The sequence below is a fragment of the Sturnira hondurensis genome, unplaced genomic scaffold, assembly GCF_014824575.4.
Source record: "Sturnira hondurensis isolate 20B ecotype Veracruz unplaced genomic scaffold, ASM1482457v3 Scaffold0017436, whole genome shotgun sequence".
In the NCBI taxonomy this organism is placed as follows: domain Eukaryota; kingdom Metazoa; phylum Chordata; class Mammalia; order Chiroptera; family Phyllostomidae; genus Sturnira; species Sturnira hondurensis.
In genome coordinates this window covers 11,031,499-11,043,847 of record NW_028090067.1, presented here as the reverse complement: position 1 = coordinate 11,043,847, position 12,349 = coordinate 11,031,499, and the positions used below count along the sequence as shown (strand labels likewise).

General features: G+C 53.2%; 1 protein-coding gene across 2 annotated transcripts in view; it reads left to right on the top strand.

Annotated features, from left to right (window-relative positions):
- The window catches only part of APPL2 (adaptor protein, phosphotyrosine interacting with PH domain and leucine zipper 2), a 40,745-nt gene that overhangs the window by 15,404 nt on the left and 12,992 nt on the right, over positions 1–12,349 (top strand). For both annotated transcript variants that reach the window (XM_037067945.1, XM_037067946.1), the window contains exons 3-10: positions 1,314–1,373; positions 1,936–2,007; positions 5,919–6,006; positions 7,187–7,228; positions 7,344–7,402; positions 8,273–8,419; positions 10,056–10,138; positions 11,932–12,090. In XM_037067945.1, the coding sequence (XP_036923840.1) occupies positions 1,314–1,373; positions 1,936–2,007; positions 5,919–6,006; positions 7,187–7,228; positions 7,344–7,402; positions 8,273–8,419; positions 10,056–10,138; positions 11,932–12,090 (710 nt within the window). The remainder of the gene's footprint in view (positions 1–1,313; positions 1,374–1,935; positions 2,008–5,918; positions 6,007–7,186; positions 7,229–7,343; positions 7,403–8,272; positions 8,420–10,055; positions 10,139–11,931; positions 12,091–12,349) is intronic.

The window sequence follows — 12,349 nt, the reverse complement described above, 5'->3', positions numbered from 1 at the left end:
GGTGGCACCCAGTAGGGTGCCAGAGCCAGGGATGTTTATTATATTTGCCTGGCTTTATTTCAGGAAAGAGGGAGAGAGCCTCGTTTCAGGGTCTGTTAAGCCTGTCCTTGGGGCAGATGAAGGAAACCAGGGAAAGAGCCAGCCAGCTGTCTGCAAAGAGGGTCCTAACAGGGTTGGATTAGGCCCCGCTGCGTCTTGCAAAGGAGGATCATGAAAAATGAAACAAGCCCCTGTGGAGCTCAGTCCTTGCACAGAGGAACAGCAAACCCAAGAGTATTAGGAAGTAAGTGGAGGCCAAGGCCAAGGCCAAGGCAGGCCAGCACCCTGGCCCTGTCTGCTCCAGGCCAGACCTGGTGGCACTTCTCTGCTCTTGGGAATAAGCCCTGGATCTGAAGAGAAGCTTTTGCTGAGCTTTAGAAACATAAGGCACGTTTTCTAGGCCGAGTCCATTTTGGGGGGGGGTTGGGGGGGGTAGTTGTAGAAAACTGTTTGCAGCCAGAGATTGGAGGGATAAGAAAGAGAAGGGGAAAGTGGACAGTGTTGGCCGGTGAAAACTGGCTCAGAGGGGCCTCCCCAAGCGCTGAAGCCGTGCCTCTGTGGTGCCACCCGTCATTCCCGAGCCAGGGCTCTCAGGGTGCCACCATCTGGTCGCGTCCTAGTGCTGCTTCGGTTCCCACCCCCGGGTCCTGCGTGCCCTCGCTCTGGTCCTGCGTGCCCTCGCTCTGCTTGCCCGCCCTCTGTCTGCCCTGGCAGCCCTGTCCCGCCCCCATGTGCTGCACCCCTCGTTCCCCCCTGCACTCCTTGCTGTAGCTCTTCCAACAGGCAGGCTGTGCGCTTTGCCCACGTGGGGGCCCCTCCTTGTGGGGAGCTGTCCCCTGGGCTAGCTCTTAATCTTTCTTCAGTGGGCTGCTTTAAACATCTCTTCCTTAGACACCCTGTGGCCCGTCCTCTCAGAACCCCCTAATGCCCCCAGTGTTTCCTTTGGGGTTCTCGTTACGCTCGTTATGCTCGTGACTGTTTTCTTGATATCTGTTTCCCTCGTAAGCCCTAGGAGGATGGGACCGTGCCTTTGTCGACCACGTTATACGTGTTCTCTACATCTGTTTACTGACTCGACAGCCAGAAGAAGCAGTCCTTTGTAAATGGGGGGGGGGGGGGCAAGCTTTAACCTTTGGTTCTGTCCTTCCAAATAATTTCTGAACAAACTAATTATTTTACACACACATATTTTTAAGGAATTCTCTGAGGTGCCAGTTTTCGGCGACTGTGTATGCATCGAACAAGTCTTACTTGCTTTTCTCTTCTCCGTGCAGAATGAAATGTGCCTGGCCACTCAGCAGCTTTCGAAGCAACTCCTGGCGTATGAAAAACAGGTAACGGGCCCATGATGCTGCGCTCAGGATTTCCTCGTTGGGAGCTCTTCGAAAGAAACTCCCCGGAGGCGTTCGTTCCTTAGAGACCTCCCGCCCTCCCTCCTGCCCACCCTCCCTCTCTTTTTTCCCATGGCCCATTTCCATTGTTTTCTTTTTTCTTGCCTTTTCCTTCCCCCTGATAAAGTCCAACTGGTGATTATCTCAGAGCCTGTGTGCTGTGTTCTCCGTAGCCTACGGAAGTCCTCAGCTAAGGGGGCTTATAGTCCCCGGGGGACTGCAGGTGAACTGACACCAGCAACTCCAGGGAGTAAAGGCAGAGTTACCGTGATGTCTGAATGGGAGGGCGATGGCCAGTGGAGGGCTAGTTTGGGGGGGGCCGTCGGGTGCGTGGTCGGAGCCGAAGAAGGGGAGAGCTCACATTCTGCCATTAGACGCTCAGACGTGCTGTGCTCATAGGAGAAGAAAGGAGGCGACGTGGAGTGTGTGCGTGGTGGGGTGACGCTGTGGTGCTGAATTCCCAAGCATTCAGTTAACACCCGGCTCCTCTGTTCTTTGGTCTTAGAATTTTGCTCTTGGCAAAGGTGATGAAGAAGTAATTTCTACCCTTCACTATTTTTCCAAAGTGGTGGATGAGGTAAGATGGCAATGTGGCAAAAAATTTTTTATTCTTTTTTGAACTTTTACTTTTTAGTTGGTCTACTTTCCATCTTTAGGTATTTGCTTTAATGTCCAAGACTTTATCTCAACTTGTTGCTGTTACAAGGTTTGTTTCATAAAAGAGGCTTTATATTATCATATTTGTTCCTGGTTCGAGGGCAAGGGCTTTGGCGTACATGAACCATAGACCAAAAGAAAGGTTTCCGAGAAGTTAGTTTCCTGAGGAGGGGGTATTAGTCCCTCCAGGCTGCTGTAATAAATTATGAGTAGGTGGCTTAAAACAGTAGAAGTTATTCTCTCACAGTTCTGGAAGCCAGAAGCGTGGCGTCAAGGTGTCCACAGGGCTGTCCTCCCTCCAGGAGCTGTGGAGGGGGTCCTTCCTGGTGTCCTTGGCTGGTGATTGCTTCACTCCAGTCTCCACCCCTGACCTCACGTGGCCTCTCCCCCCCTCCACCTCACCCCATGCTTTTCCCTTCGGTCTGTGTCCCCTCTTCCTACAAAGACACTTGGCATTGGTTTTCGACCTGCACAGCCCAGGATGGTCCCACTGTTACAGGATCTCCAACATTTCCATGTTCTGGATGGACATGTCTTTGGTGGGGGTGGGGGCCCTGGGGCATGATTCAGCCCACTCCCAAAGGTTTCATACACCTGCCTTTGTAGCCGTGTTATAGAATGCACTTGGAAGATGTGTGAAAAATAGCCATCGTTGTAGGAATGGAGTACATAAATCCTAACTGTAAAACGAGAGCTCAGACGCTACTAGTGCGGGGCAGAACCCTCTGCAGAATTCGGTAGGTATAAACTGTTCATCTCTCAGGGAGTTTGCAGACCTGTCATGGAAAATCACGTTAAAGAATAAGCAAAAGGGGAATATGCAGATGCCACCTAACTGTTGAATCATCAATATGATGCAGACACTGTCTGTAGTTTATAAAGTGAGAAACTAATATTCATATAAAATTACACAGATGGCATTGTCATTCATTCAGCAATTAGTCCAAAAGTTCACTGTGCGTTCAACAAACGTGATTGACCACCTGCTGTTCAGCAGCTGCTGTGCTGGGCGCCGGCGACGCAACGGGACAAGTTGGTTCTTGTGCAGCCTGTCCTCTGTCCCACTGCTGTGACGTCCTTCAAAATGGGTGACGAAGTGGAGGGGTGGTGTAATGAGAAAGGAGCAAAGAGTAATTTCTTTTGGAAAATGAAGGGAAGAATGTTTATTAATTAACCGCTCATAAATAACCGGGCGAGGAGCAAAGACAAGACCTACCGAAGGAAGCCATGTGTTTTCTGGACTAGAAGAAAGTCTCTAAGGAAATAGGGTTAGTTTGTCAAAACCCCGGAGCCAGGATTCCCAGCACAAGGTGTTTACTCACGACCTTATCTTTGTGGGCAGGAGTGATTGTTAGTTTAGTGGAGAGCAAATCATTTCCAGGACAGCAGCCTTGGAAGAGCGAGTGTGTGGGTACGGTCATGGCCTCCAGGAAGTTTTCTTCTTTGTAACACCCGTGAGTAGCAGCTGTTAGCTCATGCCGGAAGAGAAGACTGGTTTTTGAGGTGGTTTTCTCTTCTTGGGCCTAAACCGGTTTAAAAATTCCTGAGACAAGCAAGGTGACTGTGAAGTTGAAGAAAACAACTAGAACAGTACAGATTCGTGCGGTTTATATTTAATAGGCTGCCTTGGAGCCAGGTCTCCTAAGTAGTGGGCATGCAGAGACCGTTGTCCCTGGTGATTTCCCCAAAAGCAGGGTTTCTAGGTCACGTCCTTGGAGTGCACGTGATACAGAAAGTCGTTACCATTACCGATTCCATTTGCCAAGCGGGCGTCAGGCCCTCGGCTCTGCTCTGTGCTCTCTGTTCACGTTACTGCTCCATCTTCACAGTAGCCACGCACGGAAGATGGTGTTGTCCCCATTTTCCGTGTGATGCCGCTGAAGTGCCCAGAGGTGGTCAGTGCGTGCTGTCCACTCTGCTCAGTGAAGGCATTGTGTATAGAGATGGTGGGCCCCTACCTCTCAAAAGCCCCAAAGCAGAAAGCTGATGGCTCATGCCCTTTGAACCTTAAGAAGAAATTAGGAAGAAAATGGGTATCTAGGAAATCGCTGTTCCTGAAGCGAATAATCACTGGAAAGCCACTTAACATTCCTGAGTTTTAGTTTCTTCACCTGTGAATGGCAGTATCGGGAAAGCCTGCTTCATTAGAATATTATAACAGTTAAATGAAATAATGTATATCAGAGCATTGAGCACAGAGCCAGGCACATAGTAGGTACACTTGTTGACTTCAGTTAACTGTTAGTAAAAAACAGTGCACGTCTTATTAACGTTATTTACAAAAAATCATTAACTCATTCTATCCCGATGGCTAGTTCATTGGCATGACCTCTGCGGCATTCCCAGCTGAGTGAAGCCACCTGGCCTTGGCTCGATTGAAAGGCAGGGAGAACAGGACCAGCTTGACCGATAGCTCCTTGCCTGGCAAATGGCTGACCTTAGGCGAGCCTTCTAAGCAGCCTCCGCAGGCACACCGCTGAAGCGGGGAGGTCTCTGTGCAGAAGGGGACACGTGTTACTGCTGTCACTGCTGAAAGAAGCTTTGCCATATGTTCGCTGCACAAAATGCCTGCTGGGTGATTCCCCCCCTCACCCAGCGGGAGCCCTGGAGCATCCTCAGTAACCTCGGAAAGACTGCAGCGGCACAGGGGAAGATCCCCTTCCTCTGTGTTCCTGGTTGATGTCTGCGCGGCCAGACACTGGAAGGCTTGGCAGCTTTGAGAGCATGGAAGACCAACTGTGTGACTCAGACTGTGGAGGGGGAAGAGCATGGCTTTTGGATCCCAGTAGCCCAGGATTAAAACCCCAGTGGTGCCCGTGTGTGCTGTCTGGATGGGGAGCCTTCCCCACCTGCCTGTAACACGGGGGCGATGAGTGACACTCACTCACAGGTGGGAGCTAAATGGCATCCAGCACGCGAAGCTGCTGCGGAAAAAGTCATCCACACAGTAGTGCTGACGGGACCGTTCCCGTTTCCCTGTGACTGCTTACAACAACAGGCCTTAGGTGGAGGGGGAGAAGGAACGAGCTGCTAGAGTGATCTGAGTGGAGAACCACTTGTGGATTCAGTCGTCTTGTTGTTCTTCGAAAGATTCTTTTCTAAAGAGCAGAGGCTTGGAGTCTGGCTGAGTTGTGTCAGTGGGGAGCTAGCTCCCTCTCCAGAGAGTAATTTCCAGGCCCACAGCTGGCTGTGGTTTGAGGGTTAGCAGGTCCCGGCAGGCCTGTCTTTGAAGTGTGCCTCCAGCCCTCTGACTGTGAGAGGGCTCGCAGTGGCCTGGGGCGTGGCAGCTTGCACTGAGCTCTGAGTAAGCAGCTCGCACTGCCGGCATGGGAGAGCAAGGGCGTTCCCCGGGCAGTGTGGCTTAGACGGACAACACTGAACCCGAGTTTACCCGGTAAACAAGCAATAACTGGGCACAGAGACTCCTTTAGCAAACCTGCCTGCTCAGTTAGAACCCCACGTTGCTGCTGCTTTTTTCGCTCCTCATCCGAGGACATGCTCATTGATTTTAGGGGTGGGGGGAGGGGAGAAGAGACATGGATTGGCTGCCTCCGTACACGCCCCAGCCTGGGATCAAACCCCCAGTCCAGGCACGTGCCCCGACCCGGAATCGAACGCGCAGCCTTCATGCACGACCACCAGGGCTCGTGTTTAGTTTCTAATACCTCAAGGCCTCTGTCATTTTCTGCCCCGTGAGGGTGTTTATTTGCGGAGGAGATGTAACTGAGCTCTTTAACCACTCAGAAGTGTGCAGGGTGGCTCCTGGGTGACATAAGACAGTGAAAGTAATAGTGGATATAATTTTCTTCAATAGATTCCTCTTTCTTTCAGCTTAACGTTCTCCATACAGAGCTGGCTAAACAGTTGGCAGACACAATGGTTCTACCCATTGTGCAATTTCGAGAAAAGGATCTCACAGGTAAAGTAACTGAATTCAGTGCCAGTTACCTTCAAAGTACTAATCCATTGAATAATAATTTGTGTGCATTAACTTCCTTAAATGTGTGGATCACTGAGAAATGCCCTTTCTTTTGAGCAGTTCAATTTAACTCACTTTTAGTGAGTCCTCATTGTGTTCTTGGTTCACCCGAAGGAGGTCAGAGGCTAACAGCACCCTTTTTGGGTGACCCCAAGACAAATTTGACCTGTTGGTGCAGATTGTGCTGAGTCAGCGTTAGAGCCAACTCCGAGTGTGGCATCCCCCCTCCTGAGAGAGTAGAGTCTCATTTTGCTGCCATTTTCATTAAGAAAGCGACTTAAAACTGATGGGGAAAAAACGTCGCAACTCTGCTCCCAAAGGACGTAAAAAGTGAGAGAGAAGTAAGAAAAAATGCAAGAAGAGAAAGACAGGAAGCAGCATGATGTCAGAAAGGGTAAAAATAATATGAAGAGAAATTGAAAAGCTGGAGGCAGTGTGGAGGTAAATTGAAAAGCAACATAAAACATGTGAAAATGCTTTGCTTTGACAAATTAAAAATAGGGAGTTTTAAAGTTGTGGAAGATAACACTTTCTTTTAGTTATCTGTGTTTTTGAGTTTTCCACCTTGAACACTCCTTGCTCTCCGCGATCTGTTGGTCTTTTTGGCCTCGGCCTTTGTTCAGCCGTCCTTGTGTGCGACGGCTGCAGCGCCCCCATGGGGGCGGCCCGGGCAGCACACTAGGTTGCTTCACAGCGTTTTGTTAAAACAAGCACCATGTGTTCCTCGGTCGGATGTTAGAATGGCAGGGCCAGGAAACTTCTGGGGTTTGGGTGTAGTCAGGGCATTCGGAGGAAAGATGAGCTAAAACAGGTTGGGGCGGAAGAATCAGAGCTCGCGTTGTTGCCACCACGCACTCCAGCCCTGGCCTTGTCCCTAAGTGCCCACTCCGTCATCCACCCTCAAGGGCTCCCTGAGCGCAGAGTGCAGCTGCAGCCATGAGCTCCAGCAAGAGCAGAATCCCCAGCCGCCAGGCCGGGCTGGGAGGGCTGAGGACCCAGAGCCGCTGGCAGTGCGCCCCCCGCCCCTGTGGACACCTGTATTTTCGTGGGGAGGCATAAAGCTCTGGGTTGGCTTGTTTTGCTCTTCTGTGCTCCAAGACGTTTCTTTTCTTTTGTGCAGAAGTAAGCACTTTAAAGGATCTGTTTGGACTTGCCAGCAGCGGTGAGCATCCCCTGAGTCCGTGGCGTGTGGGGTTAGTGTGTCTGTGGCCAGGGACGCTGGGGGAGTGTTCGTGCCTTGCAGCCTGTCTGGTGCTAAAACGTCTCTCTGCTTTTAGAGCATGACCTCTCAATGGCAAAATATAGCAGGCTTCCCAAGAAAAAGGAGAATGAAAAGGTAAGAATACCTGCCTTACGTGTTGTTGTTCACCTATTGACTTAATCTCCTTTTGCCTCTTCCTGTTGTGAGTTTGTAGTCCCAAGGATGTCTTAGTTAATGCCTTGTATGTCTTCCTGTACATAGGTTTTTCACTTTTAAATTGTAAGTAGACTTCTTCTTCCCAATTCCAGCTTTAAACACTGATTTTCAAACACCAAGTTGGAGCCACTGTGAAGTTATAACCACACCACGGTTTTCACTGCACTTGGGTGTGCGGTGTGATTCTCTGACTCGCAGCCACGCAGGCACTGGAACTCCTTGCCCTGGGCGTTCACTCTGAGTTTTGAACCCACGCTTTCTAGCTTTTTTTACTACTGTAAAACATATCGAATGTTTTGGGCATATGACTTTTGTTTCTGTCACCTGGCTTCCTGGAATGCAGGCTCACAGGTGAGCCACCGTGTCTGTGGCACTCAGTGCTCGGGCCTGCTTTTCTCCTATTTTGGTGGAGTTTTTAAAAATTTATTTATTTTTAGAGAAGAGGAGAGGGAAGGAGAAAGAGAATGAGAGAAACATCAGTGTGTGGTTGCCTTTTGCGTGCCCCTAACTGGGGACCTGGCCTGCAGCCCAGGCATGGGCCCTGACTAGGAATTGAACCAGTGACCCTTTGATTCGTAGGTTGGCACTCAGTCCACTGAGCCACAGCAGCCAGGGCTATTTTGGTGTTTTAGTTTGGACTTATAAAAACATGAGGTGGAACCATGTCTATGTTTTATTCTCTTTGTCACGGAAGAGGGTCTGATGTATAAACAGACGTGTTTGGAAGTTGCATGTGCTTATAGAGTCGCCGTGTCTGTTAGACGACTTGAGGTTCCCCCCCCCAAACAGGTGAAGACTGAAGTGGTGAGAGAGGTGGCGGCCGCCCGGCGGAAGCAGCACCTTTCGTCCCTGCAGTACTACTGCGCCCTCAACGCGCTGCAGCACCGGAAGCGCGTGGCCATGATGGAGCCCATGCTGGGCTTTGCCCACGGACAGGTGAGACCCAGGCCATCCGTGGGGTGGGGGGGGGGAGGGCGTGGCGTCCTGCTGGGGGAGCAGAAGCTGGGATCTCGTCCTGTTTCCCATAGAAGCCAGGATCTCACCCCTTCCTCCCACTCATTCATCAGGTTTTTGAGGGAACATGTGGGCCCCATCCTGGGAGCTTAGGTGAAGGAGCTAAGACATGGACTTAGTATAAACTCAAGGTTGTTCAGGGAGGGGCAGGAGAGGAGGAGCCACCAGGATGCTGTGTCCCCAGAAATGCATAATGCCCACTTAACAGGTGTCGATGGTGGGCAGTGCAAGGGTTCACAGTGTTCATGGCTGTGTGACTCGAAGATTGTGGGGCCAGAACATCCCCCTGCGTGCACCGCCTTGCATTAGGATAATCCTGGTCGTCATCTGTTTTCATGCTATGAAAACTCAGGATGCAGTGTCCGTGCTTCCCAGGCCGCAGAACCGTTCTGATAGCACCTGCTGGTCTCCTCAGGGTGCGAGGTCAAGGTCTGTGCCCCCGACCCAGGGCAGGGCTGTTTCAGGTCAGACAGACGAGCTGGGTGACACGAGAGAACACCCACGTCCGAGCTGAATGTGGCCCCTCCTCCGTGACGTAGGTCTGCAGCTGTGACCTCTGCAGACAGGCATGTACAGGGGCGGGGCAGCTCATCCAGCATTCACCTAGCCACACAGAGAAACGGAAGCCCGAGCTCTTCGGGCGGGGTGGTTGCAGGTGTCAGTGAGGCACGGAGGTGGCTGGCCCCCGTCAGTCCTGCACCCCGTCCTCCAGGGTTTGTCGGGGGCCCGGCCGTTCTGGGAAGTGGACACCTGGGACCCACAGCAAGTAAGGGTTCCTTCGGTTGGTTCGCAGAAAGCCAGGGCTGCAGTTTCATTTCAGACCGTGTGGTCCTCAGGTCTGCTCGGCCGCTCTTCCCCGGCCGGGCCGAGCTCGCGTCTATCACAGAACGCGGGAGGCAGGAGGGGCCTGGCCTGCACTGAGCGCCCGTGCAGTGCCAGGGCCTGGCCGAGTCCTTTACGCGCATGGTCCCCTTTCAGTTGGTGTCGGGGCTGGAAGAGCCTTTTAAGGGTCTTCAGCCCAGTTTTCCCGCTGGAGTTTCGCAGCCATGTCACCACCGTCCAGCCTGTGGTCAGAGGTGCACGTGGCTCAGTGAACGGGTCGGTTGGGGGTGGCTCTCCCCTCTCAGAGGCCACCTCGTACTGATTGTTTGCTTCTTGTGGGGGCTGTGCATGTCACTTGTCACGCACCAGTTTAGCCCCTGAAGGTGCAGAGGTGAAAAGGACCTAATCCCTGCCCTCAGGAAACCCACTGAAATCCACCCAGGAAAAAGGCTGATGATAAATATGTAATTAATTATCTGTAGTAATTACTGACACACCTGGTATATGCCAAGCTTTTTAACTTAGGTAATTCCTGAGGCCTATAGCCTTATGGTAAGATAGCAGGTTTCAACATCCACTCTGCATGGGCACCCCAGGCTTTCGGGGTAACTGGGCCAGTGGGATGGGGGGCTCATAGGGATGCCGCTGGTGCTGTGGGCGAGGAGGGCCGGCCACGCAGTGTGCGTCGGCCCCCTTTCCTGGACTGGTTTCCGACTGCTGTCATTATGTCTTTCAGATTAACTTTTTTAAGAAAGGAGCGGAGATGTTTTCCCAGAGTATGGACAGCTTTTTGTCCTCCGTCGCGGACATGGTTCAGAGGTAAAGCCGCACTCTGTCTGGGTCTTTGCGCCTGTCTCTTTCCTGCTGGCTCCGCCTCTCTGGGCGCGGGGTGGGGGAGGTGCTGTCCACTCCGTGAACGCGGACGCAGCGCCCTCCTCCTAGCTGCCGGCGTTTGTGAGTATCGTGGTGAAAAAGTGATGATTTCCTCAGTTCCTACCTTGTGGGGAGCCCAGAGAGAGTCCTCCCCGCCACGTGGAAAGCCTGTATGTCAATAAAAGATTCAAGGGTCCACAGGGGTCCTTTCCCATTCAGTCCAAGTTCCCGTTCTTAGGGTCTTCCCGTGTTACTACTCGGGCTTCGCAGGCGGAAGCCTGTGCCCGGCGGACATGCTGGGCGGAGCAGAAGAGCATCTGCTTTTCTCCGGGCGGCCGGGTTAGCGGGCAGGAGCGCTGCGGCCTCTCGGGCGCCCGTATCGCCGCCCCGACCGGTGACAGGTGCACAGGCCCCTTTCTGAGCTGAACAAACTGCAGCGCAGTCTTGCAGCCGCTGCTTTTAAAAAATGCATCGTCTCTTCAGACCGCCCTGCAGGTATGGATGGGGCGGCTGCTCTGACCCCCACACCGCCCGTCATCGGCGTGGTGACAGCTGGGAGGAGGCTCCCAGGGACAGCCAGCAGCAGCAGCTTCCGTTAGGAAGGAAGACGTGTGGTTCCTTGAGGACCGTTCGTGGTTTCTGGGGTGCAGAGCTGTGTCTTTCTGTCTTTTTGGTACCAGCACCTGAGCCTTTTTCCAGGGGAAAAAATCCTTACCTTCCGTCAGGTCCTCAGACTTGCATCACCCACAGGAGCCTAAGAACCATCCTGAGCGGTTTTGTAAACCTCACGCTCGCTCCCTCCTCTCTCGTCTTGTAGTGCTGAACCGTTTCTCTCACATTCCATTCTGTTGGCCTTGGCAATGACAAGCAGGTGTAGTTAAGGAGGTTTGTTCTCCAGCTGGCCTGTCCTGAGGCCACCAGGCCTGGAGTCCCCAGTCATGTCATTCAAATGTCAAAACTGCCACCACTCCCTCAGACGACTGCTTGTGCATCGCAGGCGGTGGGCAGCGTGCGTCTCGGACAGGAGAACGTGGTGTGGGCAGGCCCTGCCGGGAGAACGGCCTCCAAAGGCACATGGTGAACACCGCATCTGTCATTGCACCTCACGTCCTTGAACGCAGTGGGGAAGCGGGACACGCCTCTGAAGCGTGCTTTCTCGGACGGATGGGCCATGGTAGCAGATGGTATTCAGGCCTTTGTGGCCAAGACTGCCACCACCGGGCAGGGCACTCATGTGGCTTTCTTCAAAGCATCACCGTGGCTTGGTTGGTGCACCTTCCCCACTCCTGGTCATTTCCCACCTCCACCGGCCATGCCTGGCTCCTGCCTACACCAAGGTGGGGGCAGGAGGGGCTGCTCTTTCTTCCTTTCCTTTCCAGCACTTGCACAGGCCGCCTGCCCATGCCGCCCCTGAAGAGGGGCTCATCAGAGGTCTTCTCCTAAAATTGGTATCGGCAGCCCTGAGCATGGACCCCACTCTGTCGGCAAAGACGCCGGTTCGCTGGGCCCAGGCGTGGCCCACTGGTGTTCTTTATGCTGTTTGAAACAGGGTCACGTAAACACCTCAAGTCACACAGCCTTGAGTCCCTGATCTCCAGCTTTCGGGGCCCACGCGAGAGGCGGAGAGCTGCGCTCCTTTGGCAGACAGGTCGCCGTCGGGGCTGTCTGCCGTCTGCCGCCCACCCTGCTGGGCCGGCCTGTGTGGAGTGGCTGACCCGACCCCCTCTGTCTGTCTGAAGCGTTCAGGTGGAACTGGAGGCTGAAGCCGAAAAGATGCGGGTGTCCCAGCAAGAGCTGCTCTCTGTCGACGAAGCTGCTTACACACCAGACGCCGACCTGGCCGCTCCGCAGATCAACAGGACACTCATCCAGAAGGCCGGTTACCTGAACCTTAGAAGGTGAGGGCGCCGGTGCCGCCCCTGGCGTGGCCGAAGCGTCTGCGCCAGGGCGGGAATGGGCGGGGATGGCGAGGAACTCCCACCACATCACCCCCTGGGTCCCAGGTCCCAGATGCCCGCAAGACGGGCTCGACACAGTCGTGGGAGTAAGGACTGAGCGCATGGACACCCAAGACCCCATAGGCCACCCTGACCACTGTGGCCATTTGTAGACAGACTTGCACTTAACTCTCATCATTCTGGAGCTCCCCCTCCCCCT